Here is a 27,949-nt window from a genome sequence, read left to right as displayed (position 1 = left end):
ATGTTTTAGTAAACTACAAAAGGAGTTCACTCTTAAAGAACGTAGCTATAAGAGAAGTTAACCAGGGCCTGCAATTAAGCTGTTTAGGAAAAACTAGTCATTCTATCCTCCCTCACAACAAATACATTAAAATTCAGTCTATGGCAACCTCTCAGAGCAGTATACAATTAAAGCCACAATGCTAAGCACACTTTCCTTTAAGTTCAATTGAAATCAAGAAGGCTTGTTCCCAAATAAATGGAAGCATAACAATACTAAGGAATGTTCTATGTTTGAGTGAAAGATGTACCACTGGCTAGTACTAGCAACTACACCAAAAGCAAAGAAAACTGTAAAGTAGCAACAAACATTTATACCATGTAGATCTTTTTTCTTTGTCTAAGGATCAGACAGTTGAGTTTCAAGATAAAAGAACAAATATTTGGAGCCTCAAAAGAAATCATCACATTGTATTATGAGGGAAACAAATAATCAGGGCTGTATGTGAAAAGCACAGAAAAAGCAAATAATTGGGTACAGAATTCAGCATTTGCAATTTTCAGCTTTCATTTTGCTTTGTTTCAAATGGAGTTGACGTTATGGCTGTGAAGATATGCTTGAAATTGTGAGGACATTGCCTACTTTAGTCTCAGAAGCCACAGGGGTGACTGGGTGTGACCTTTGTGTCCTGCATTGTCCTGTTGTTTCTCCATGGCTGTATCTGGATGCAATGGTTTAGCATTATGAGAATGAGCCTGAGCCTTATTTAATTACAGGGCTTGCACAATCCCCTGCTAACCATCTCCTCCTTGGTTTGAAGTTGGCTTGTTTCCACTAGCTAGTTAAAATTAACCACAGATTGTCTGAGTTTAGATGACATGGGAGGCTGGGACTGATTTATAATGGGAGTGAAAGATTCCAAACTCCTCTTTGCAGCCACACCAGAGAAGGAGGGGGGAGCACACAAGCCCGAGGCTCACACAGACTCATTCTCGTAATACTAAACGATGGCTTAGCATTGTACCCAAACCATCTCTATATGACTAGCAGAGGCAGAATAAAGTATGCAAAACAAGAGAAATTAAGCAAAATTGCTCATATATAAATAAGTAGCAGAACTGAGGGCCTCTCAGCACAGAATTTTCATTTTTCTTTATCATATAGTTCACACAGCCCAGTCAATAATTCTTGAGTTTCTTATGATATTCCAAGCCTCATTACTGAAACATGAAAACTTGCATTTCACAGACTGGATGCCTTTAGTTAACTAGCATGTCATGAACAGTACTGGCAGCGGCAACGCCAGTTGGACTGACAGCACTGATGAACATCTCCACACACCCACCCACCCTGCTCTCAGCCAGGATCTCCCTTTGCCACCACCAGCAAGAAGGCTGGGGAGAGGACTTTAAACACAATTGTCCCTCTAAGGGCTGAGAGCATTGCTACCCTCTTCCCAGAGCAGCAGCAGTAGTGGAAGAAGGAACACTTGTTGGACTGAGGAGAGGATTCTGAAAAACACTGGTCTCTCAGGACTTCCCTTTGCTGCCACCATCATCTCCGAGGAGAGCAGAGCAAGGAGCAACATGACAGCACCTAGTAGTCTGGATCTATTATTGTGAGCACAAAATAACCAGCCTAGAAATCTGATTTTTATTATTGTGAACTCATTTGAAAACCATTATGGCTGAAAAGCAGTATACAAATATTAAGTAAATAAATAAAACATCTAACGTTTAAAGATCTACTTCTGTAATTAAAATAAAAATCTGTTTGACTGCATTGCATGTTAACCAGGCAAAAACCACGCAACCCAAGGTTGCCTCAAATATCATTGAGCTGTACAGAAATAATTTTAAAAAAACCAGAATACTGAAAAGTTACCTCCAGATATCACTTCCCTTAGAAAACATGGATGACTTAATAACTTCGGGAGCCATCCATGCATAGGTTCCTGCAGCACTCATTTTAGTTGTTCTGTGCCACTCTCTAGCCAAGCCAAAGTCTGTAATCTTCAGAGTTTTGTTATGAATATCGTCATTCTCTATCTTCTCAAGCAACAGAACTGCAAAGGGACAAAATGTTTAGATTGTCACTAGCATTATTTGACCCACCTGAACACATACACATCATCTGTCTACAACTAATATAGATCCAAACATATTACTTATATTTAAAATTGTAGCTACAAATGTTTCCTTTTTCACAAATGTATGTTACAGCTTATATAAACAAATAAAACTGGAAGAACTTGGAGTTAGCTCTTAATAAGAGATTCATGGTACAATTCACTAAATACTTCAAATGTGCCTTTGTTTTTTTATTATTTTTCTCTGGAAATTTGTGTGACTTAGAGCAGCGGTATATGCTAGGTTTGAGCAGTTAGTTATGCATTTTAGAGCTTGTACAAGTGGACTACTTGTATGCACTGCATAATGTATGAGGAAGAAGCACATTTGATTGACAGAGCTGCAGCAAGCCTCAAGTTTGTACGCTCCCCACTCCACTTTTCCTCCAATGCAGATGCAAGGATGACTTTGGAAGCTTCTGCTTCTGGTTTCCATTAACAGTAGGTGATCGTGTCTGCTGCACTGAGCAGCTGTGGTTAACTGTGACCGCTCCCTGTAGCAAGGGACCATCAAAACCACCCTCTTCCATGGGACGACAGAACAGTTAAGTGCCAACTATGAGTTTATAGTTATTTCACTGACAATAGCCAGGAATTAATAGCAAGCCCCTCATAGGATGGAGCCCCACCTCTTGTGCCCTCTTGGGCTCACAGGTAAGTTTCTCTTCCCCCTTAAAAGTAGACCCCTCAGGGTCAACAACAACTCCTTATCAGTGGCTTGTATCATGTTTCTCTGGCGGGTTTCCATTCTTTATCAATATGTGGCCTTCACTTAAGCCACTCAGGTTCAGGCAGCAAATCAGGCTTTCTCCAAAAGGTATAGGCAGAGAGATGCTAGGGGGGACAGTAGCCCTCCAGAGACAGGGGCTATTTTCTCTCTGGGGTATTTTTAGCTGGGTTATCCCACCTCAGTCTCCTAGCAGGGGCTTCCTGCTGGCTAGTGTGGTGCCTTATGCTGGGGTGAGGCAATACAGAGTCCTTCTCTACGTGGGCCAAGTAGCTCCTGCCAGGATCCTCTGGAGTAAGGCTCCCCTGGAAGTCCTCCTTAGCCTTGAATGGGGCTGTTTCTCCCCCCTGTGCCCTTCTTGCCTCTTCCTTCCTGCTTTGCTCACTTTGTAGTCCTGATTGCCAGTCTCCTCCACTGCCTTTCTCTGTGTTCCCTCTTCATTCTGCAGCACTGCCTCTTCCTCCCCACTGTCATTCTGCTTCCCCCTCCAGTCTCCATTGTCACTCTCCTTCCTGCTTCCCGCTGCCCTCCAGTGTAGCTCCCAGGGGCCATTTAAGGGGTGACCATGCCACTTTGAGGATCGCCTCTCCTTCCTCTGCCAACTACAGCTGCAGAAGATTTTCCTTTTTAGGCCAGTCAGTGAGTGAGAGGCAACCCTGGATGATGCCACATTTGGATATCATCAGGTTTTCCATCATTTGGTGGCAGAGAAGGAGTGGTCTGCCCCAGTGAGCCCTGGTGAATTTTTACATTAATGTAATTTAACTTTAACCTCAATTTGTTAGTTTGGACAAGCTGGGCTTAATAAAAACTGGAAGCGAAACCTTCAAACGCCTTCTCATTGCTGCACCAGAAAAGGAGAGAAGAAGGGAGCACATGAGCCCAAAGCTTGCCTAGGTGCATTGACATCACATTAAACTACGGTTTAGCATGACATCCAAATGCGATCAATACTACACTCAAGGATAACTCACTTTCTTGTTTTGGAGTTCACTTTGCTCATAGTTACACCAGTGGCCTAGTTCACAAGAACAATGGATGAGACCATAAACGTGTTCCTCGATTATACTACAGCAGAATGAATGTGGAGAAAATTGTATGGCACAATACATAATGAAAAAAACAACCCCTTCCTTTAAAATTAGTGTATCTGGGAGACAAACTTTACAGCCTTGGCCTTATTCTGTGCACTCAGTCATATGTGACTGAAGTTTAAAAACAGCAGATGCAGAATCTGAAAGTTACTTTAAAGCACTAAACTAGAACTCTGTTGGCTATCACAATGAAACTTCTCCAAGGTCCCCTATCTCTGCCAACAGCAGCAAGTGTGTTCAAGCACACTTGAGACATAGTTCAAAGTTCGATTTACAGATAATGGGTTGTGATTAAGTTTTTCAAGGCATATAAATGGCAAAGCACCATTAACAGGTAACCAGTTAAACTATCTATGGCTATGGAATGTGCCCGAGCAAAAGGCTAGTGACCTCTAACCCCTGAAATTGTGGGAAATGTTTAATATTTTACTATGTTGAAAAAATGATCACTGGTGCATATCAGTCTGTCTTCAAACACAAGTGAAATACTGCAGAAAATTATATTGAAACTCAGTGCCCAAGATGGCAATAATTAGTATCATGAAATGTCGTAAATGTAATGATATGAACATGATGTCCTTTGTATTTTAATGAAAGGCCTATTGTTTTGCATTCTACACACGCAAAACAGAATTCCACAAATTCTGGGTCAGTCAGTCAGTCTGACCGAAACCAAAGATAAACTGACTTGGAAAGGTAATAACTGGCATATGGCCAGGTTTCATTTTACTAAAGTGGGTGGAAGGAGGGGGGCCAAAACAGCAGACTCTGAACTATTTCCTATAAGCAGGATGAGGGAGAATTACAATAACTACATCTACTCTAAGTTTTTTCTCCTTTTCATTTGCCAAACTGGGTGGCAGAGTACTTGACATAAACAAACTAAATAGGCTCCAGAGCCTCGTGACTGAAAAAATTCTTGTGGTTTGTTGCCTAGCAACCTGTACTAGGCCATCTCTTTTGGACCTCTACAGATATTTGCCCCTCATTAGCTTCATATCAAAAACAAGTGACCTTTACAACCTTGGGCTTATTCTGTGCACTCAACCATATGTGACTGAAGTTCACAAACAGCAGATGCAGAACTGGAAGTTACTTTAAAGTACACACTATATGATTCAGGTGAGAAACTCTACATATAAAATGCTCATTTGAAACAGATTTGTAGAACTTGATCACTAAAACCAGAAATATCAATATATGCAATTAGGACTACAGAATAAGACCAATCTCAAAGACTACACTTCACAGAATATTTATTTTGACTCAAAGAGAACTCAGTAGGAAGGTGTATTTTCAAAACTGGTACTACATTATAATTTAGAATTTACTAACATGAATCTTTTATATGTATTAACCTTTAGAAATATATAAGGAATCGTATTTAGGCTGCAATCCTATATCCATTTACCTGGGAGTAAACGCCACTGAACTCAATGGGATTTACTTCTGAGTAGACATCTGGCATTTTAAATGCATTAATTTGGATTAACAGACATACTGTTTTAAGATAAGGTCAAACATATAGAAATCAATATGCACACAGTACATTACAAGAATATCCATGGCATCAAAATGCACCAAGAAGGAAAACAGTAGTTTGAGCAAATCTTTGCCATCTGCTCCATTTAAAACCCTCAGAGGATGAGCAAATCTTTTCCATTTAAAACCCTCTCACCCCTCTTCATGGTGCATGTTTATTTATTTTATTTATTGCATTTATATCCCGCCTTTTTTCCTCTTGCAAGGAACCCAAGGCAGCTTACATTATCTTCCTCCTCTCCATTTTATCCTCACAACAACCACCCTGTGAGGTAGGTTGGGCTGAAAGTCTGTGACTGGCCCAAAGTCACCCAATGAGCTTGCATGGCCGAGTGGGGACTAGAAACCAGATCTGCCAGCAATCAGTCCAACACTCCAGCCACTATACCATACTGGCTCTCAATTGCAGTTTCCACAAACCACCATGTTACTACTCCAGAGTCCTTCCCGGTGCAAGAGTGCCCAGTGGTGGGGAATCTCAGGCCCCAAGGCCAAGTCTAGCCCTCCTAGACCTAAGTCTGCCCCCCCTCCCGGGGGATTCTTAAGATGGCCACATCCCATTCCCCTGGCACCACCTCCTTTCCCCCAGCTACTTTAATGTGATGGTTTCCTGGCTTTTGTGCAGTTTTTTCTCCATTCTAAAAGGCGGAAATGCCTCTCCTTAGTTATTGGCAATAAGAGCTCCAAGTGACAGGATGCTGGCATTTTTTGTATTTTTGGCCCACCCATTTTGCTTTCGGCCCTGGTCGCTACTGGAATGCAGCCCCTGAGAGTTTCTCCCAAATTGATGTTCAGCCCATGGGCTGAAAGATATTTTATTTATTTAAACTACTTATATACCACTTGATGTCATAAGAGGTTCCTCCACCCCTACCTTAGCCCATAATTTTTATAACAATTCTGCCAAGTGTTTCAAGCCACCTTTAAACTAATGACAATTTGAAGTGCTAGCAATGCAATGAGCCTACTCAAACTAAAAAATTATACCAGCATTTCAGCAATATAAGATTGTCAAAAGTAAAGATGGAAAGGAAGAGTTATGTATTAAAGTGTATGGACAATGTATACACACCAAATTCCCATTATGGAACATCTTTGGAAGAAAAAAAAAGAAATGATCATTACAAAATAATTGATAAAATAGGTAGTTAATAAACAGTTAATTGTTTATTAAAATTTATATACTTATGCTTACAAAACATTAAAAAAAGAATCAATTAAACATCAACATACACAAGAATGAAGTCAAAATAGTAATATTTCTTGTGTAGTTTAGACACAGAGCTGCAAACCATCACTAACCTAATATGACAGGTGAGCATTCAGCTGATTTCTTGCTTAAGGACACTCTTCATAACACTTTACCTACTCTTGTTCTTAATATGCACGTGCAAATCACATTTGACAGAACAGATTCACAAAGCTTTGACAGAGACAGCTGTAATGCAAGAAGAGGAAGTTCCAAAAATTCAGTATTTCACAGAAGTTTACAAAAAAAAAAACTGAAAAGGAACGGTAAGTACACCTAAAGTTTGTGTTTTGCCCATTTTACTGTGGCAGTTCCAACAACCCATGTGGAGACGCTTCTGCTTAGTGTTAGAAGCAGTATGACTTAGGCTGTGTGGGTGGTGCTGTGGTGTCAAGCAAAGGAAGGCCCATGGGGCACAATCTTATGCATGTCTAGACAGAAAAAGACTTACAGCTCCCAGCACTGTAGGGGAGTTAAGAGTTGTAGATCTTTTTTCTGTCTAAACATGCATAAGATTGTGTCTTAAAGCTACTTTAGATCAAAGTCATAATATAAATGGAATATGGTCAAGACTACAAGTCCAAAGGAAACAGATTTTTCAAAACCACAATGGTCACTGCCTGCAGGCACACAAAAATGGTAAGCTGGTGCATGCTACCCAATTGCTCCTGCTTTGCTCCTCCCACCAGAACATATGGGTATAGTAACCAGAAACTCACCAGGAAGATGCTTAGCACTGCATCCAAATTGGAACTCCTGGCTTGTCACTCCAATAGTAGGAGTCTGAAGCCAGGGCTTGGTTTCTAATTCCTGGTTTGTTATGGTAGCAACAAATCAAGAGTTCCAGTTCGGATATGATATTAAGACCTTTCTTCCTGGTGAGTTTCTGGTTACTGTAACCAGTCCCACTGGTAGAAGATTCCAAGCAGGAGTGATCAAGCAGTGTGCATGAGCATGTTATTCACAAACGGTAAACCAGAATTCTCCACAATTCTGGTTTATCTTTTTGTATGACTGCAAGGATATTGGAAATTACATAAATATACTATGGTTAAGAGGAATCTAGGTGCAGGAAAACAGTCTACAAATTACATCTGGATCCTAATTCTATATGCCTACTCCATTACCAAGTTCCTCCAATCAATTCACCCTTGAATTTCTTTCAAGTAAGGTTTAAACAAAGGGAACATTAGAGCGATCTATTACTTAGAACAGGAAGAATGTAATGCTAATTCTCATATACAGTATAGCCCTTTTATGTATTCAAGATGAAAGGTTTGTTTTATGATTTAACATCAGAAGAGTCACTTTAAACACTATGTGTTCATCTGCTTTTGCAACCACCAAATAGGGGATTATGGTTTCTATGTATTTCCTTGTTTAAGATACACTCTTAATACCCATATGGTCATTTCATTTAAGTTTTGGCATCCCCTTTATATGCTTGTAGCTACGGCATGAATAATTTGGCTTTCTTTCCTACATTTATCAGATGTTTTACACTAAATTATATACATTTTATTTAAACTGCTAGTCACTTAAACAATTAGCCCAGTAAAATAGAAATGTTCATTTTTGACCCAGTGATTGTGGGAATTTAGTGCAACAAAAATAGTACAGTTCTGACAGCCATTGATCATAAACTGGTGAAGTTAATAGAGGCAACACTGTTCCCAGCAGTGATATGAAAAAGCAAGGTAGTCACAGACGCTGGTAATAGGCTAATCCAGTCCTGGATGCAGTGTGTGTATCTGTCTCCAGAATTGTCCACAAATGGAAAAGGACCCTGCCCAGCTGTAGGCCTTCCTACATGGGGAGTAGAATTGTGTTCACTGCTTGGTTTACTGGAAAGTCGAGTAGAAGAAATCAGAAATCTGAACAAATTTCAATACGAATTTTCCTTGGGGCAATACTTTTTGGTATCTTTTTCTTCAAAGAAAACTCTTGCGATCCTTTTTGCTAGAACAGTGTCTCTACAAAAAGATTTATAGAAGCAAGGCACAACAACCTAACCCTAAACTCAGACCTGCCTACATACCAAACTGCAAACCTATATAAAGCTAAAGTGGTCTTAAGAACTTTGTAAAGACACCAACCGTGACTTTGACCATGAGGAGTAGACTATACAGGGATACGTTAAGTGTATTACAGGTACCCAGAAGGAGATATGTTGCTGTGCTTGTAATCAGACTGGATTTTCTTCTCGAATGAAGGTAGTCACTCAAGATGTATCACATGTTAGTCATAGGCCACCACATAAAGAATATTGAACTGTTAAAAAGAAGAGAACCTTTCACAATACAATAAAATCTGACTCCATTAAAAAAAAAAAATAGAATTGAAGCTCACTTGAAGTCTACTTGTTTCCTGGAAAATTTTGAATTGGAAAATTTATCAGCGGCCTAATATGATTTGGATCTGGTTCAGCATATTTGGATTATGGGTGCAGTGTACAGTATCCAACAGCATGCTTATGCCCCCACCGATTCTCCTGCATCCCACAAATTCCCTTTGGCAAGCGGTGCCCACCACTTACACAAGAGAGATTTAGTGCTTCCAGGGGCAACCTGAAATGAGTGGAAACGTTCATTTCTGGAAGGAGGCAGGTCAGCGAAGCTTGCCTAAGGAAGCTCCACTGACCTGCCTCCTTCCAGAAACGAGCATTTCCACTCATTTCAGGGATTTCCCTGGAAGCACTAAATCTCCCTTGCATACATGGTGGGTCCCACTTGTGTAATGGAATCAGTGGGACCCACCGCTTGTGGAAGGGAATCAGTGGGGGCAGAAGGGATGCTGCCCTGTGGTTTTAATTTATGCTACTGTTTATCTCACTGCTTACAAATGAATAGTTTGTAAAGGGTGAGATAAACAGTGAGATAAACAGGGATGAGATAAACTCTTCTCAACATGTAGAACGAACATGTACGATCTGTCCTCTTCCAGCGAAACACACATTTGCAATGCGTATCCACGTGTACAACTATACATATGGTGGCAGGACTCTGTGATGTGGAGCCCTGAAAATGCATACACTTTGACACATTTTACAGATGTGTGTTTCAATATGCACAGGGCAGAGCCTGCTGCCACCCACACATGCATTTTACATGGAGAAGACCCATAATGACTAAACAGGCTGCTATGTAATACATATGTGGCTTGAACCCAGGGGGTCCACTATGCAAGGGAAAAGCACCACCTTGATTTCTGCTGATTCTCTGTCTCTCTCTCTCGTTGCAGCTTCCCCCCTGTCTGCACATGCTATGCTATTCTGGAATGTTTCCTTGGATTTTCTGGGAACAAGAGGCGGCTGCAAGAGGGAGGGCATACAAGTCATGTTAATTTTCCTGTGCTCCACTCATGCTTCTCTAGATGTATACATATTTAGTATATATACCTTCTAGGGATAGTTGCGTAGAAAAAAATAGAAAAACACTTATAAAATGCTCAATTTGGCTATTATATCCATTTATTCTGTTACTAATTCATTTTACAGAGCACTGGATGTTTAGAACGGGCAAAGTTTTCATAGGGTTGGATCCAGAATGTCCCTTCTACAAATTGAAGGAAGAGACTGAGATTCAGAGGAGGTTCCCTCCAGAGGAAAAACAGGGAGGCGATTTTCAATTATCCACCCCCCCTGCTTGATCTTGCAGTGCCCTCTTCCACCTCCCACACTGTTCCAGAGGGTCACCCAATCCTCCAGAGGAGCCTTTCAGGAGGCACAGAGCAAAGAAAGAATCTGCCAAAAAAAAAAAAGGAAAAAAGCCTCAGATCCCTCCTCCAGTAGGAATGCTCTGTGAATAGAGTTCCACTTATGGCAACTTCAGATCCAAGCCATAAAAAAATACAGCAGTGGAAAATTTTCCAAATTTTAAAAAAAATCATGGAAAATGTCCTCCCCCATACTGCCATCAAACAATAAATATCTAGCCTTAATATCCTTAAAGTGTGAAGCTCTTTCATAAAGCAGACATATAAATGGCATTACCAAAGTAAAATACTTCTGGGGTTAATTGATATAGAAAGAGTAGCAATATTTAATACTTTCCATTATACTACTTCAGCAAAGGAAAGTTTCAACTCTCAGTGCCACAGAAGTATTTGTAATTACTAGTAAGTTCTTTATTCAAAATGAAGGCTCCATATTTTAACCGTAATACATTTCCATTCACACCGTTATTAGCCAGAGAAAAAAAACTAATTTTGTGTAAACTGACCGGTAAGCTTAATTTCTGCACTTTTCCATTTAATCTTAATAACAAATATGAGTGACCTCCATGTGATATTTGCTGGAATACAAACATAAAATAGTGAGATGCCACCTGATCAGTCAGGGTTTCTTTACACTTTTGTTCATACGTCTTAGTCGAGCCAAAACACCATAACCTCAGTTATCTTACCACAACCAGATATTTATTATAGATACCCAAGTCTATGGAAAAGTATCATATTGTTAGCATGTAAGAAAAAAGTTTATTTTAGGAAGATGAACATAATCTTCTTTCAAATTATCCACTACTATGACTCCCATAAAATTACCATGAAAAATCAAAACTTTTTTTTTTATTTTTTACCATTTTCAGTCCTCAAAACAAAAACTTAATTTGAGTCCAACTACAGCACATTACAGGGGTAATTCATATAGTAGACAATGAAGCACAGAAAATCAAAGAGCTCAAAGACTTACTGGACTTTCCTTGTAAACTGAAGGACAGAGAGAAAGGATTATTTACAATCCCTTTGGAACAAGGAATCACGAATTAAAATTATATGGAAGTATAAAACTTCAGAAGGAACTCTATGCAAGCAACATAAACATGAATAAAGCAGTTGAAATGCTTTGACCTCCTCCCTCCCCAAAGCCTCCATCTTGTTCATGTTCAACTTCAGTCTAGGCTTAACATAAATTGTAAATATTTTCTGTCAGAATATTTACTTCAGTCATGGTTTATATTCAAGGCTATCCATAAAGCTGTGTTTGCAATAATTTAAAAGTGTGCAACTGTTAATGACAGCTAATCCCATTTTTGCAATGTGTGCAAATTAAAACTGGGCGTATTCAACTACCACTGAAAAGATCTAAGTCTAAAAAGCCTAGCAGAGCATGCCCAGTCATATTTTTAGAAGTCACCCTAATCTTTAGCAAGTTTTATTGTGGAATTTCAAGTAGGCAGGATTTGGAAATAAGCTAATAAACAAACACTTTTTTTTTTTTACAACCCCCCCCCCAAATTACAAAAAATTTACGTGTAATTTTTTTTTTTATAACAAATGCCATCATGCTTCCACGAAAAAGAAAGGTAGAATAAGAGCACTATTTGCTCACATGGCTAGGTTCAAGATGCAAGAAAAGATCTGAGAAGATCAAAATGACTTTAAGTGAAGGGAAAAATCTTTTTTTAAACAAGCATGAAAGAATCCAGGTGTCCCTGTTGTTTTAAGAAGCCACTTGCTCAGTACTGATAGTAGTTCATACTTTTTCTAGAAGAGCTGCCCACTATTGCCATGTATACCCTGAAGGAAAGGTTTGGATCCAGAGCAAGTTAATCATGGTTAAGTCCCAATAAAATCAATGTGAAAAATTAGTCATAACTAACTCAAGTTCCACTGATTTGAATAACTTACTCTGGATCCAACACCCACATTCTATGTTTCCAAGAGGAAAAACAGCTTTACCATTATTAGCTTTCTATCATAGGATGATAATAGGTGAGAATATGGGTTAAAGAACAGTATTCTACAGTCGTCTCATTGGAAAGTTAATATTTTGACAACAGCATTATACAAAATTAAAGTTTCAGAATGGTTTCATTTCTTGAGTAACAAACTACACAATACAAGTCACTGCTTCTGCTGCAGTTTTTCAGAGGAAGCAGAGAAGACTGGCTTATCAGGCTTGAGTTAAAAGCACACCTGCAAAAACAAACATTTCATTAGCAACGAAAAGAACAAAGCAGAGTTGTTCTGCCAAAACTGGCATGTCTGGGGCTGATTCAACTGAACTACCACATTAGCTACAGAAAGAGCCCCCTGGCAATAAACTTTTGAGCAAGTAACTGATTTTGGGTTTCCATATTACAATACTCTGGTTGGCTTCATAATGGATTTTTGAGTCATTTTTGAAAGAGGGAGGAAAAATTCATTTAAGCAAGAAGTTTTTAGCATTTTGGTAGATGCATTACTTGTACAAACATTTATATGTTAAATACATATTTTGAGTTTTATTTCCAAAGTCCAGCAAGCAAAGTTGAAAAGAATAACTTCAGCCCCACATTAGTGGAGTTAACTTTGCCTCACTTGCCTAATGATTTCCATGCTGTCTACCGAAGATACAATCCTGCTGTGCCTGCACATTCATCAAATTCCTGCAATGAATTAACCTACGCTCCCCCAACACATGAATTTGTTGGCCAGCTCTGTCAAGTATCCTGCCCATCTCCATTGTCTCCAGCCCTTCAACTAATCCTTTCTTCCGGGCTGCCACAGGTTTCATGACCTCTCTTTACCCAGCCAGCTTCCAGATGAGCCTTCATTTGGCATTTTCAATGAAAATTTGACTGATGGAGGGTGTGAATCAGAATTCACATATCATAACAGGGTTAATAAAAATCAATGACTTTTTGAAAACAAAAAATTGGATTTTAAAAAATTTAAAATTGGATTTTTTATTTAAATAGGATTTTTTAAAATGTTAATCAGATTTTGAAATTTTCTTAAAACAATTAGTAAAAAAGAGCCTAGGTCAAAGATATCATCATGAATACTAATTATACAACGTCTAATTATATTCTATGAATACGTTAACAGAAGTTTACAGAAATGATAGATAACCTGATCAGTCCTATTCTGCACTGCAGGTGGTGTACAGAAGCGCATGCTTGCTTGCCTCTAAGTGCAAAGATGGAGGTCAATGAATATAAAACTTCAGAGAGATGGGAGTAGATCTGAACCAGGAGGAAGAGTCTGGATATAAATGCAGTGGATAGGGGAGAGGAATAGAAAGTGAAACCAAAAGTGTACAGAACATATTCATGCAGGCCCAACTTCTGAGGAAACTTCTGCTGCATGTATCCTCCACAAAAATCCATATGCGTGTTTTGTTAATGTTGTTTGGTGAAGAAGAAAACTAACCAGAAGAATAAACAATCTTATTAGTACAATTTAAAAGCTTGTTTGGTGGTGATTCTGGCACATCATGACAAAAATATCATGATTAAGTGAACAGTTGGAGCTGGTTCATCTCCTGAATGACTTCAAAAGTTCATTCTGCTTTAGTACTAAAATGGCCAAATTATCATCCCATTTTTAATGAAAATTAATCTGAAAACAATTCAGAATAATTGCTTAGGGTGTACCTACCTTCTAATGATACTTACATCTCTGAATATGTATTAAGGGTATATTAAACAATAATGTACTTCTACTAAAAAATATGATTAAAATAGAATCTTCCTCACTCGTGATTTAAATCATTACAATTGAGTCCTTCAGAGAAGCAATTTAAATCAAGATTTAAATCGCTTCTCTGAAGGACTCAAAGATTTAAAACGTGATTTAAATCCATTTGATTTAAATAAAATCACCCCTGTATTATAATGCCCTGCCCAAACCACTCTGGAAGTAGTAGGATGGATTATAGCAATTTTTAAAGCTGAATTTTTTAATAGTCTGGGAAAATATTTAGTTTAACTTCTCTAAAAGGTTACTTTTAAAAACCATCACAAGGCACTCAATGCCACTCCAAATATAAAATTTGCTTTTATTCTCAGAACAATGTATGATCATTAGAAGCTTGGCACCCTTGTATTAGTACTTTGGTACTTTACAAGGCCATGAACATTCAAAATTAGTAACATAAGAACTTCATTTTTTAAAAGAGATAACAGACAGATAGCAAACAAAGAAGCCTTTGGTTGCTCCAGATTAAAATAGTTAGCTAACTGGCATTGAAATTTAAATACCTTCTATTGGTGGGAAACAATAGAATTCTGTGTACGTATTCACTTTTATAAATGATGTCTGAGTGACAACATTTCAACAACTTCCTTATATTTTTGTCATGGCCAAATGTACCAACAAATCAGAAAAATGCCTATGTAAAATATTTAATTTTGTTTAAAGGTATATTATCTTACTTCACATGAAGCTGAGAGTGATAGTTTTTTCCATTTATACTGTAAACGTATTCTAAGATCATTTCCATTTTACAGAAGCCTGCTGGAAAAGAATCAACATGGCTTCCTCAAAGGTAAATCCTGTCTCACGAACCTTTTAGAGTTTGAGAGTGTCAATAAACATGTAGGCAGGGATGATGTGGTAGACACTGATTACTTCACTTCCAAAACGCTTTTGACAAAGTCCCTCACAAAAGATCCCTGAGCAAACTTAGCAGTCATGGATTAAGAGGAGTCCTCTTATGAATCAGTAACTCAATAAAGAACAGAAAGCAGAGAGTAGGAATAAATTCCCCCAATGGAGGGATGTAAACCGTAGGGTAACACAAGGATCTTTATTGGGACAATGCTTTTCAACTTGTTCATAAATGATCTGGAATTAGGAGCGAGTAGTGAGGTGGAAAAGTTTGCTAATGACACCAAATTATTTAGGGTGATTAAAAACAAAACGGGATTGGAAAGAGTTTTTTCAAAAGGATCTATCAAGACTAGGAGAATAGGCACCAAAATGGCAAAAGGGGTTCAATGTAAGCAAGTGTAAAGTGATGCACAGTGGGGCAAAAAAAAATCCCAGCTTCACATATACGTTGATGGGATCAGAGCCAGTAGTGATGTAGTAGTAGTAGTAGTGACCAAGGAAGAGATCTTGGGGTTGTAGTAGACACCTCAATGAAAATGTCAACCAAGTATGTCAACCCTACTGCCGTGAAAAGGGCAAATTCCATGTTAGGCATAATTAGGAAAAGAACTGAAAATAAAACTACAAATATCATACTGCCATTGTACCAATCTATGGTGTGACTACACTTCAAATATTGTGTACAGTTCTGATCACTGCACCTGAAAAGGATATTGTATAGTGGAAAAACTACAGAAAAGGGCAACTAAGGGTATAATCCTATGTAAGTTAAGGCAGAAAAAAAGTGAGTAACGGAGACATGATAGTGATGTACAAAATTATGTATGGTGTGGAGAAAGTGGATAGGGAGACATTTTTTTCCTTCTTTCATAATATAATACTAGAACCCAGAGTCATCCCATGAAGCTGATTGGTGGGAGATTCAGGACAGATAAAAGGAAGGACTTCTTCACAGAGCACACAGTTAAACTATGGAATTCACTACCACAAGATGTAGTGATGGCTTTAAAAGGGAATTAGGTAAATTCATGGAGAATAAGGCTATCAATTTCTGGCGCCAGGTGAAGATCTTTTTATTTTCCCAGGCATTTTTAGCATTCCAGTTTTTTAGCTCTGCTGTCCTAAATCTGCTCTTGCGTTTTAAATATCGGCACTGCTACTAGGTTTTACTCTGGCAGTATTTTTATTCTGCAGTTTTAATCTATTATATTTTATATTGTATTTTCTGTTGTATTTTTGTGGTTTTAATTCTGTGAACTGCCCAGAGAATTTCAGCTACTGGGCAGTATAAAAATGAAATAAATAGTCCTGATGGCTATGTGCTACCTCCAGTGTCAGAGGCAGTATGCCTATCTACATGAGTTGCTGGGGAACATGGGTGCCATTCCACTCATGTCCTACTTGTGTGTTTCTCAGAGGCAGCTGATTGGCCATCGTGTGAACAGAATACTGGATTAGACTCAATAAGTCTGATCCAGCATGGCAATTCTTATGTGGACAAATTGGAAAGGGTTCAGAGGAGGAAACAAAGATGGTCAGAGGTATGAGAAAAAGGTCTTACAAGGAAAAGTTGAAGGAACAGGATATGTTTAGCCTGGAGGAAGGAAGGGTGAGGACAGACATGATACCTGCAGGGCTGTCACACACAAGAGGGAAAAGGCTTGTTCGCCGCTCCCCCAGAGGGCAGAACTAGATCAAATGGGCTTCAGTTACAAGAAGCTAGATTTTGGTTAAACATAAGGAAAAACCTTTCAACTGTAAGAGCAGTGGAACTGTACAATTATAATCTTGAACACAATGCTGTGGCACATCTAGAACCAATTTTACTTAAAAAAAACAACAACAGATCATACAAATGAATGGAGGGCAGTGATAGCTAAACTGAAACCTCCATGTTCAGTCAGTTTATTTTTATATCTATCTGTCTGTCTGTCTGTCTATCTATCTCCCGCCTTTTCCCCTCCTTAAGGAATCCAAGGCGGCGTACATAATCCTCCTCCTCTCCATTTTATCCTCACATCAACAACCCTGAGAGGTGGGTTGGGCTGAGAGTCTGTGACTGAGTGGGGACTAGAACCCGGATCTCCTGACTCCCAGTCCAACACTCTAGCCACTAAACCACACTGGCTCTCCCTTTGCTGGGAGAAACAGGGGGTGGCTACTGTTAATCTGGTACTGAAAAGGGTTAACTATGAGTAAAAATGGCTGATTTAATCTGGGAGAGGCCTACAAGAAGAGCCCCTAGAAGACTCCAGACTCATAACCAGCTTTATATTCCAGACTCTTGACCCCTGGGGGAGAAGACCATGAAGTTTGATTCTATACTAAATGATGTTATTTCACTAACTGAGACTCTGAGATTTTTCAAGACTATCTTTGAAGAAGGAAAAAAAATGCAGCAGTCTTTACAAGCGGCTTCATAGAGCTTGCTCAAGGCCATGACGTGCTGGCAGAGTGTCTAAGTGAGATGAACAGCAGAACTGAGCATGCTCAGATGCCTACTGAGAGGAGGAAAAGTACTGTTTTGGCTCCTCGTGGTGTACACCTGCTGATAAGAGAATGTCCCTACTCGATGCGCGTTGGGCGGGGAAGTGTAGCCCTGAGCACGAGCGACAACTAGGAGGAAATGTTTGGGCGGATATGACTAAAAATGGCCAAAAACGACCGGGAGTTCAAAGAAGATATACCGAAGAGCAATGCATTAATCAAGATAGCATGCCCAGATGGTAGACTTTGGGTCATATGTTGGGACATTTCAAAGTAGCCCATTTGTAATGGTGCCAGACACGTTCCCCAGACACATGAAATTATGGGAGTTAGATGGGACACCTGGTTTCTGATTGGTGAGCAAATGCTCAAACCATGTGCACCCCATTTTCTATTTGAGGCTGATTGTCTCATTGCTCCTTGGGCCCCACCTTTGACCAGAGCAGGGGTATAAAAGCCCAGAGAATGGGAGTTCCGGGGTGGTGTTTTTTGTTCCTGCTGCTGCTGCTGCTGCTCCACTTCCCTCTTTCTGCCGTGCCACCAGACCCACGGACTTAGGTAACTATGGACCTTTTTAGACTCTTAGTCTTTGGGACTTGGAATGATTTCTGAGTTTGGGACTCAGAATGATTTCTGAGAGTGGCACAGAGTTATTTCTGAGTTTGAGACTTAGAGTTATTTCTGAGCTTGAGACCTAGAGTTATTTCTGAGCTTGAGACTTGAGTGTTTTCTAAGCTTGAGACTTAGAGGTTATATCTGAGGAGGGGATTTGGAATCCCATCTTCAGAGGTGACAACTGGAATTAGTCCCAAGTCTTGGGTTTTCTGTTCACTCCAATTCCTTCCTCTACTCTTCCTATGCCTAGAGGAACTTAGTAATGCTTCAGCATAACTTTTGTATTCAAGTAAGAAGCAGGAGGAGGCCACGGGCGGGTTAACCATAGGCTGAATTGTTTTCGTTTAGCTTTGAACTGCAAGTGGTATACAGGAGTAAGTTGGAAAGAGGAGTCATAACAATGTTAGAAGCTCAAGCCGTTATCTTATTGGCCAAGTTCATAGTACCAGCTTTGGCAATAGCAATTCTTTTGATTTATCTTCTGTTTTTGTTGCATTCTATTTCCCTGTAATTGGAGAGAGAATCTCTAACGCTCACATAACCACCATGCTATTTCCTTTGTTTTGTATTTCTCTTGAATGTTCAGCGATAAAGCCATAAATATGGTTTCAAGTTACAATCTTGTCTGTAGTGATGTTCTGTGGTGATGTTTACCTGTTGGGATTAGCCTGGTTACCCACTGGGGTGCTTCAGACCCATTTGATGCAGGTTCTGAGGTTAAAAAGGCCTGAATTTACAGCTACCTCCCTAACAGTTTTGAGCTTCCCGAGCTGGCTGGTGCTGGCGACATAACGCTGGACCAGAAAAAAACAAAAACCTTTATTCTGATCCAGCATGACACTTATGTTTTTATACAGTTCCAGAAAAGCTATGGAAAGCTTATAAACTGAGCAAAGAAGAAGCACTGAATATTTTGCAAGGTGAAGAAAGCAACAATACTATCAGAATAATGTAGCGGTTAGGAAGCCAATCAAAGAAGTGTTCAGGGAAACAAAGATCTTCCATGCTACAACTCTTTGCTATGGTTTTTGTGCTAGTTTAGAAATAATTTTAGCTAAAAAAATCAAAACAAAAAAATGCTCAACTTCACTTGCCACAATTGCATCAGAGGCTCTGCCAGAGCTAGCAGAAAGGGATCTGGTTAACCTTTGACAGCAATACAATTCCCAAGGAACCTCTTCCTTATTATTTTCTCATATATCTTTTATCTATTGCATCACTGAATGCCCTCATGTACAGCAAAAGTAGCATGAGTATAATGCCTAGCAATCAATCAACCTTTGTGCATATAACACAGGGCAGGAATGGAGAGAATTTTTACATTTGTCATAATTTCCAATTAACCCTGCACAGGAAAGGCCAGCAAATGACTTGGTTTTAAGACAAGACAATAATGGAATTTAGGTGGTTATAGTCTTTGGCTGATTAAAAGGAAGTTCAGAATTAATTTCTTGTGCTTATGCAATTAAAACTGAAACAATCTGTTCCTATTAACTACCAGCCACTACCATTTACTACTGTAAGCAGAACAATTTCCTGAAGAACCTCATGACTCAACGAATTCAGCCACGTCTTGTCACACATTTTTAGAATTCATATAGTATGGGTTTTTAAAAATGTAAAACTGCTAAAATTAAAGCAGAGTTGGCAAGTGGATTTGCTACTAGGCCATACTGAGCTGGTAAAAGTGGACTGGTAAAAGTACATGGCAAGTTCTAGGCACCTAGAACCTCCTATTCGTCATGACTATTCCCACCTCTTACGTATGGGTTGCAGCTACCCCTCCCCATTTAGTCCTCTTTCACCTCCTTTCATAGAGTTACCACCCCTCTCTTCTTATCTATGATATGCCTACAGCCCATTGGCCATGGATAGATACTTTATTGCTTAAAGCTATAGGCCACCACAATGTACATTAAAAAAAGAGGAAAAGAAAAAACAAATCAGTATAGTACAGTCACATATTTGTATACACATAAATTCACACATCCAACAGATTCATCCCTGCTAGGCTGTTTGGGCTTTGGCATGTATTGTCCTTGCTGCCAAGGCAAATTTTGCTACCTGGGCAGTGGTAAAAACATCACTGCCAGAAAGAAGAACACATTATCTGTTCTAAAGGCGTTGTATTTGAGAGGCACTGGAAAATGATGGCAAGACATTTATGCCTAGGATGGCCATAAAGAGGTCATCTTAGTAATGAGAGACATCCTCAACCTCCCGCAGATAGAGTCTCTGATGGACTGGGGTATTGTCAAATCTTCCCTTCAGGAAGGTAGAGGGCATGCATTGTAGACTCAAAGCTGTAAATGATTTCCATAAGCGGGGCACAGTCGGAGTTGTAAAGTAACTCTCCAGACCAAATGGCGTCTTATATAATGCATACCAGCAAGAATAAGGCATTTGTGAGATTGTAACCAAATCCATCCACTTAGAATAAAGATTTTTTTTCTTTAAGCCTCTGCTTTACTCTATCAGAAGCAAAAGAAGGAAAGGACTCAGTATCAATTCCATAAGCTTGCACTATAGGTCTGGTCAGGTTTACCCAAGACTTTTGGGATGGGGTCTGAAGTTGCTCTGGAAAACATTTTTTTGGAAGACAGGAATCACTCATATGGGTCAGCTTGAGCCAATACAAAGCGAGAACAGCGTGAATAGATGTTTTAACTGAAATAAATCCCATTTCTGCCCTTAGAAGTGCCCTGGGTGTACTCTGGGGGACAGTTAAGAGAGATCTCATAAAAGAGTTCTGAACCACCTCAAAAATAGAGGCATTCGTGTATCCCCATACCTCTGCCCCATACGTCAGTTGTGAAACTACCTTTTTCTGAAATATCTCAACTGCAGGGGCAACCAAGCTTCCCCCTTGTGATCTAGAGAAGTGAAGGAGAAATTGAGTAGACTAAGAAGATTTTAGCTTAATTACATCTAGATGTTGTCTCCACGAAAGTTGGGCATTGAAGTTAAGGCCCAAATATCTAAAGTTGTTCATTTGTTCAATGGATTCATTGTCCAACTTCCACATATGCATTTTCCTTTTCTGCCCAAATACTACAATTTTAGTCTTAGCATAGTTAATAGACAAATGCTCTCTTGTGCAAAACGTACTCGACTTTCTCAAGAGCTTTCGCATACCAATTAATGTAGTGGAGATTATTGCAATGTCATCCGCATATAGGGGGACTGAAAGTTTAACATCCTGAATAGAGGCTGGGAAGCATTCCAAATCACTCAGTTCTTGTACAATGCTATTAATATAAAAGTTAAAAAAGAAAAGGGGCCAATAGACATCCCTGATGCACCCCTTTATCAGTTGGGATGATTTCTCATAACTCTAAGAGTAGTGTCTGAGTGGAGCATTTGGATTAAAAGAAACAGCCTTCTATCAACGTTTGTGGCAGATAGCATTTGCCATAAACGATCTCTATCTACAAGGTCAAAGGCTGAACTGAAATCCACAAAAGTAACAAATAACTCTTTTCTATCATGCTGAGAATATTTCTGTATTAGGTGATGGAGAACAAAACACTGGTCTACTGTAGATTTCCCCTTTGCAAACCCAGCCTATTCTTCAGCTAAAATCAAGTTTTCAGCTGCCCATGACTCTAATTTGCATAAAAGTTATTTAGTATATAATTTTGAAACAACATTAAGCAGACTGGTCTAAAATTATTTGGGTCTGCTTTAGAGCCTCTCTTGTGAATAGGAACAACAATGCTCACTTCCCCGCCCTGGGGATTTTTTCCATGCTGGTTTATATAAATAAACATTTTAGCAAGAATTGAGCACCACCAAGTAAAATTAGATTTAAACAATTCACCAGGAAGCATATCCCCTCCAGGGGCCTTTTTAGGAGGCAGGGAGGCAATTAAATCTAGGGATGTACGAAACCCCGCTTACCTGGCTCCGCCAGGTTCTGCAGGTGGTGGCAGGCGATCCATTCCTCCCCCCAGAATCCTCGACGGGGGGAAGGCGATCCGTTCCTCCCCCCTGGAATCCTGCCTGGCTGGCTCTGCTCTGCAGCCAGGCCGCAGAGCCGCCAGCCAGGCCAACCCACAGCGAGGTCTCCAGCTGCTGCCAGGCTGCTGCGGACGTAAATGGCGTCCTGTGTAGGGGACGCCATTTGCATCCCTACGCCGGCCCATGATAGGCTACGTAAATATTTCCGTAGCCTATCATTGCTAAAGCAGGGACGCAAATGGCGTCCCCTACGCCATTTGCGTTCCCACTTTAGCCATGATAGGCTATGTAAATATTTACATAGCCTATCACGGCAAAAAAAAAAGGAATGCAAATGGCGACGGCTACGGCTGCCACCATTTGCGTTCCCTTTTTTAGCTGTGATAGGCTACGTAAATATTTACGTAGGGATGCCTCTGCAGGGACGCAAATGCGTTGCGCCATTTGTGTCCCTACACCGGCCCGTGATAGGCTACGTAAATATTTACGTAGCCTATCATGGCTAAAGCAGGGACGCAAATGGCATCCCCTACGCCATTTGCGTTCTCTGCGTTAGCCATGATAGGCTACATAAGTATTCACGTAGCCTATCATGGCCATTCGAAAGACGCGCATGGCGGCTGCAGACACGGCCGCCATTCGAGAAGCACTGGAATGGCCGACAAAGGTAGGCTCCGTTCTGGGCCCATTTTGCGGGGTGGGGGGGTCGGGGGGCTTCGTTCCACCACAGATTTTGGGGGGCCAATTGCGCTGGCATTCGGCCTCTTCGAGATCCGTGGCGGAATTCTCCACCATACCTAATCAAATCACGCACTTCATCCAAGGTTACTGGTTCCCAATCCGGGCAGGAAGAGAAAGACAAGGAATCCCTGCTGTGAAGGGGATCAGATGAGGCCCCAACAAAAGATTGTCTAAACAAGGCTGAAAAGTAAGCTCGCCACTGTGAGAAAGTAATTTGATTATCAATAGCACCATGATGTCTCCTTGTCCCTTTTGTCACTAACATCCAGAATCTGGTTGAATCTCTTTCTAGAATTGCCAGCCCTAGCTCCACCCAGGATTGTCATACATACTCGTTCTTTTTCTGGCGGAGGAGATTTTTATACTCTTTGAGCAAACTGATGTAGACGGTAAAGTTTTCTAAGGAGCCTTCTTGCCTTAATCTCCTGATTGCTCCTGCCAACCTACGTTTATCAAACTAGCGCCAAGCCTTGACTAGTGTGCAGGCCTGGAAAAGGAGCTTCAGTAGTGACCACAAATGGTCTAAGTTCTTTTACTTTTACTTAAGTTCTTTTACTTAAAGTTCTTTTCCCATAAGTTCCCAGGGGTTCCAAGGAGGTAAAAAATTCCTCTCTCAAAGATAACATCTTGGGGGTCGCTAGGAATAAGTTTATTTCTTCTTGCAGCTTCCCATTCCAACGCATCCTTTTTTCTCCCTGGGTCATCAAATTATTTGCAGAAGCGAAAATGGAGGGGGGGGGGCTTTTCCAGTTGGTAACGCAAGACACATCTGAATTGGCATGTGATCACTCTCTGGTCTAGTAAGGACCTTGAATTGTTGAAAAAAAATAGAGCCGATTGTGAGAGGATCATAAAATGTATCACGCTTCTGCCCCTTGGGCCAATATATGTATATAAGTTCGAGTCTGGGTCTACATCTGTCCCATTACACATATGTAAGTGAAACTTAACAACAAGAGCAAAGAGGAATTGACCAGCTTTATTATTAGGAATGTTACTCCGTGCGCTGTGGATAGTTAGTGAGCAAGAGGCGGCCTGTGGCAAACCGGTTTTATGGGACCAGTTCCAGCTTCTTCCTTCTGATGAAGTGGGCAAGGTGCTTTCATCTGTAAGGCCGACCACCTGCTTACTTGATCCTTGCCCATCTTGGCTCATTATGGGCTGCAAAGAGAGACTGGGTGAGGGGATCAGAGTGGTGGTGAACGCCTCCCTTGAGGAGGGAGTGATGCCATCAGCCCTCAAGGAGGCAGTGATAAGACCGCTCTTAAAGAAGCCTTCCTTGGATCCCCATGTTGTGAACAACTTTTGCCCAGTCTTGAATCTGCCATTTTTGGGCAAGGTGATTGAGTGGGTGGTGGTGATGCAGTTGAAGGCACACTTGGAAGAAACCGATTATCTAGAACCATTTCAGTTGGGCTTCAGGCTTGGGCATGGGACAGAAACGGCCTTGGTCGCCTTGGTGGATGATATGAGGAGGGCTCTGGATAGGGGCGAATGCTCCTTCCTTGCTCTCCTTGACCTCTCAGAGGCTTTTGATACCGTTGACCACAGTATCCTCCTGGACAGCCTGGAGGGGTTGGGCATTGGAGACACCGTATTGCGGTGGTTCCGGTCCTTCCTCTCCGGCAGGTACCAGAGGGTAGCACTGGGATAGGAGGTTTCAGACCCGTGGCCACTCACCTGTGGGGTGCCACAGGGTTCCATCCTCTCCCCGATGCTATTTAACATCTACGTGAAGCAGCTGGGGGCTATCATCAGGAGGTTTGGGGTGCGGTGTCATCAATATGTAGATGACACACAGCTCTACCTCTCGTTTAAATCTTCAAGGTTGGCCGTAGAATCCCTGTCCAAATGTCTGGAGACGGTGAGTGGCTGGATGGGGAGGAATAAGCTGAACCCTGACAAGACCGAGGTACTTTTGGTGGGAGACAAGAGGAGGCTGGGGGATGTTGACCAGGTGTTGAAAGGGGTACGGCTACCCTTGAGAGACCAGGTCCACAGCCTGGGGGTTATTTTGGACTCCCAGCTGTCCATTGAGGTTCAGGTGTCAGCTGTGAGCCGGACAGCGCTGTACCAACTCCATCTAATATGGCGGCTGCACCCCTTCCTTCCCGACCATCTGCTCACATCGGTAGTACATGCCCTGGTCTCCTCTCATTTAGACTACTGTAATGTGCGCTGTGTGGGGTTACCCTTGAAGACGGTTCGGAAGCTGCAGCTGGTACAGAACGCGGCGGCTCGCCTGATTAAAGGCAGCCACCTGCAAGATCACATCACTCCTGTGCTGAAGGAGTTGCACTGGTTACCAGTTGTTTTCCGGGCCAAATTCAAGGTGTTGGTTTTGACCTTTAAAACCCTATATAGTTCCGGCCCAGCCTATCCTAAGGAGCGCCTCCAGCAACACCAGACAGGCCGCTTAACAATATCAGCCTTGGATGGCCTTCTCTCTGTCCCATCAGCCAGGACAGCTAGACTGGTGGGAGCGAGGGAGAGGGCCTTTTCTGTGGTGGCCCCACTCTGTGGAACTCCCTCCCTAGGGAACTCTGCCATGCCCCCTCTTTAATGAGCTTCTGCCATGCATTAAAAACATGGTTGTTCAGGCAGGCATTTGGGGTGGGTTAGGGTATTTTAAAAAATGTTTTTTATTGTAGAATTTTATTGTTTTAAACTGTTTTATTATATGCTTTGTACATTGCCCAGAGTGGCTGGGTGACCAGCCAGATGGGCGATTAATAAATTTAATAAATAAATAAAAGAAATAAATTAAGCCCCAAATCCTTAGAATTTCTAGTAGGGAGAGAAGCCAGATCTTCTGGAGTAAGTCCCATTTTCTCACCCATTTTACAGTTGTTTTGTCCTATTCTAGCATTCATATCACCTGCCATCAGAATTTTGGGGTCAGCCTGTATTTCAAATAAGGTGGAGAGGGCCTGATCAAGTTCATTCCATATGGAGGTACCTTCATACTTTGTAAGAGCCTCATGTGGCACAGAGTGGTAGGTGGCAGTATTGCAACCAAAACTCTCCCCACGACCTGAGTTCGATCCCAGAGGAAGCTGGGTCCCAGGTAGCCGGCTCAGGTCGACTCAGCCTTCCATCCTTCCGAGGTCAGTAAAATGAGTACCCAGCTTGCTGGGGGAAAGGTAGTCACGACTGGGGAAGGCAATGGTGCTATAGTCTGCCTTGAAAACGCCAGCGAAAGCAGCGTCCCTCTAGGAGTCAGCAGTGACTTGGTGCTTGCACAGGAGGAACCTTTCCTTTCCTTTTTCATACTTTGAATTCTGTGGGGGAGAATATACATTTACTAAAAAAAAAAAAGTTAGTCCTGGAGGCCAATCCACCTGAAGAATTAAGATGTTACTGCTATTGCTTACATCAAGCTGTAAAATATTTGGGTTACTATCCACTGAAACCATAGTTACTAGGCCGCCCCAGGCACAGCCTCTACTATCTGATTTGCTAGCTGGTTGGGTATACACAAGGTATCCTGGAAAGGTGGGAACAGTCATAGTGGTAACCCAGGTTTCTTGAATAAAAAGAACTTCAAATTGAGTGCATTTTTTTTTTTAATTCTCATCTACTAGCCTGGAGGCCCATCCTGCAACATTCCAGGAAAGTAATCTAATAGAAGTAACAGTGCCAGCCTGTGAAGAGGAAGATAGTCAGCATGGACCAGCCCTCTTAATGCTAACAGCAGTTTGTTTAGGGAGTCCTGTTCCTTCAGATATAATTCCTCTATCCCTGCCTCCACATGGCCTGTCTATTGCTGGAGTCCAAGAGGGTAAAGTTGACCGCCGTTCACATGCAAATTCTAGCCCTATGAAGTGTCCATCAGCTATACAGTTCTGTGCTGCATGATGCATAATTTGAAGGTGAGTAAGGACTGTAGCCCTCTTTTTCGGAGGATGTGCAGGAACAGGGGGTAGTAAATTTATTTCTGCTGTAAGTTTTTGAAGTTTGGCTTGAAAGAATCCCAGATCAGTTAATTTTGATTTTCCTAAAGAGGTGAACTTGGGAGACTTGATAGCAGAAGGTGATAAGGAGGATGGTATCAGGCAGTGCTGCAGCTGTATTGCGATTTGCTCATCTGCAGCCTTTTTCTCCAAGGAGTTTGAATTAGATGATTTCAGTGATCCTGTGTGGTTGATGTCATCTGATTGTAGAGGTGAGACCTGAGGAGGCTTTTGCGAAGGGTCCAAAGCAGGGCCGCTTTCGGCTAATCTTTTCAACAGTGCATGGAGCCTGGTAATGATTGACTGTTGTTCCATTACTGGCAGGTGAACGTATCAATTAAAGCTTCTTCTTTGGGTATCACAGAAATAAATGGTTGTTCAACTGGAGGGAATTCTTCACCAGAGTCTATATCATATTGGCTCTCAGTCCAGTGGGCCATACAGAGAGGGTTCTTATTCATATGCCTGGTAAAATCTAACTCTTTGACTCTAATCTCATTACCATCATGGTCTAGATTTATTAAACTGTTAGAGTCAAAGTTTATCAGAGTTGACTGTTTTTTAACAGAGGGGGTCAGAAGGGTCTCTTGTCTATGGGTGTCAGTATCCTTACATTTCACAGACAATCCTTCAATCAAAGGTTGGGTCCAGGTGTTTAAAAAATGTATTTTCACCTGTATCCCAACATTGGCAAAAGCCCTCCTATATGTGAGGATAGAGTGCACAGTGGAGGTTTTAGTGAAGGTTGTTTTTATCCCAAAATTACGGCAGTCAAAGGACAGATCTTCAGCATCTTCTATGTCAAGAATTGACAGAAAACCTACCCCTGTATCACTAAGGGTTTGTAAAAAATGGTACTTCTTTTCAGTTTGGGACAATTCACTGCTTGGCGTTGGAAAACTACAAAAGACCAGCTGGTATTTTAGAAGTATTATAGATGGGTTTGCTGCCAAAGGCAATTTAGTCGTGCAGATGATTCCATCTATGCCTAGGCCTCAAGGTGGAGGAGAATCATTAGATAGTAATTTTACATCAGCTGGGTTGAGTGACAGAAGGTCAGTAATTGCCGCCTGTGGGTCAGGGTCCTCAACTACTGGGGGTAGAGCAGGGAAATGCAACAAAGAGTTTTTATTCCTCCAAGAGCTCTGAGCCATCTTT

The 27,949-nt window shown here is 41.0% G+C and overlaps 1 protein-coding gene across 2 annotated transcripts in view; it reads right to left on the bottom strand.

The window, feature by feature from the left end:
- Nucleotides 1–27,949, bottom strand: part of MAP3K21 (mitogen-activated protein kinase kinase kinase 21) — a 66,391-nt gene that overhangs the window by 25,937 nt on the left and 12,505 nt on the right. For both annotated transcript variants that reach the window (XM_084828141.1, XM_084828142.1), the window contains exon 2: nucleotides 1,864–2,044. In XM_084828141.1, the coding sequence (XP_084684267.1) occupies nucleotides 1,864–2,044 (181 nt within the window). The remainder of the gene's footprint in view (nucleotides 1–1,863; nucleotides 2,045–27,949) is intronic.

This window comes from Heloderma suspectum, chromosome 1 (genome assembly GCF_057233095.1).
Source record: "Heloderma suspectum isolate Gila_16-S chromosome 1, 16-S_ref, whole genome shotgun sequence".
NCBI classification, from domain to species: Eukaryota; Metazoa; Chordata; class Lepidosauria; order Squamata; family Helodermatidae; genus Heloderma; species Heloderma suspectum.
The sequence above is the reverse complement of the archived record's forward strand: the minus strand, read 5'-3'. Positions and strand labels throughout refer to the sequence as shown.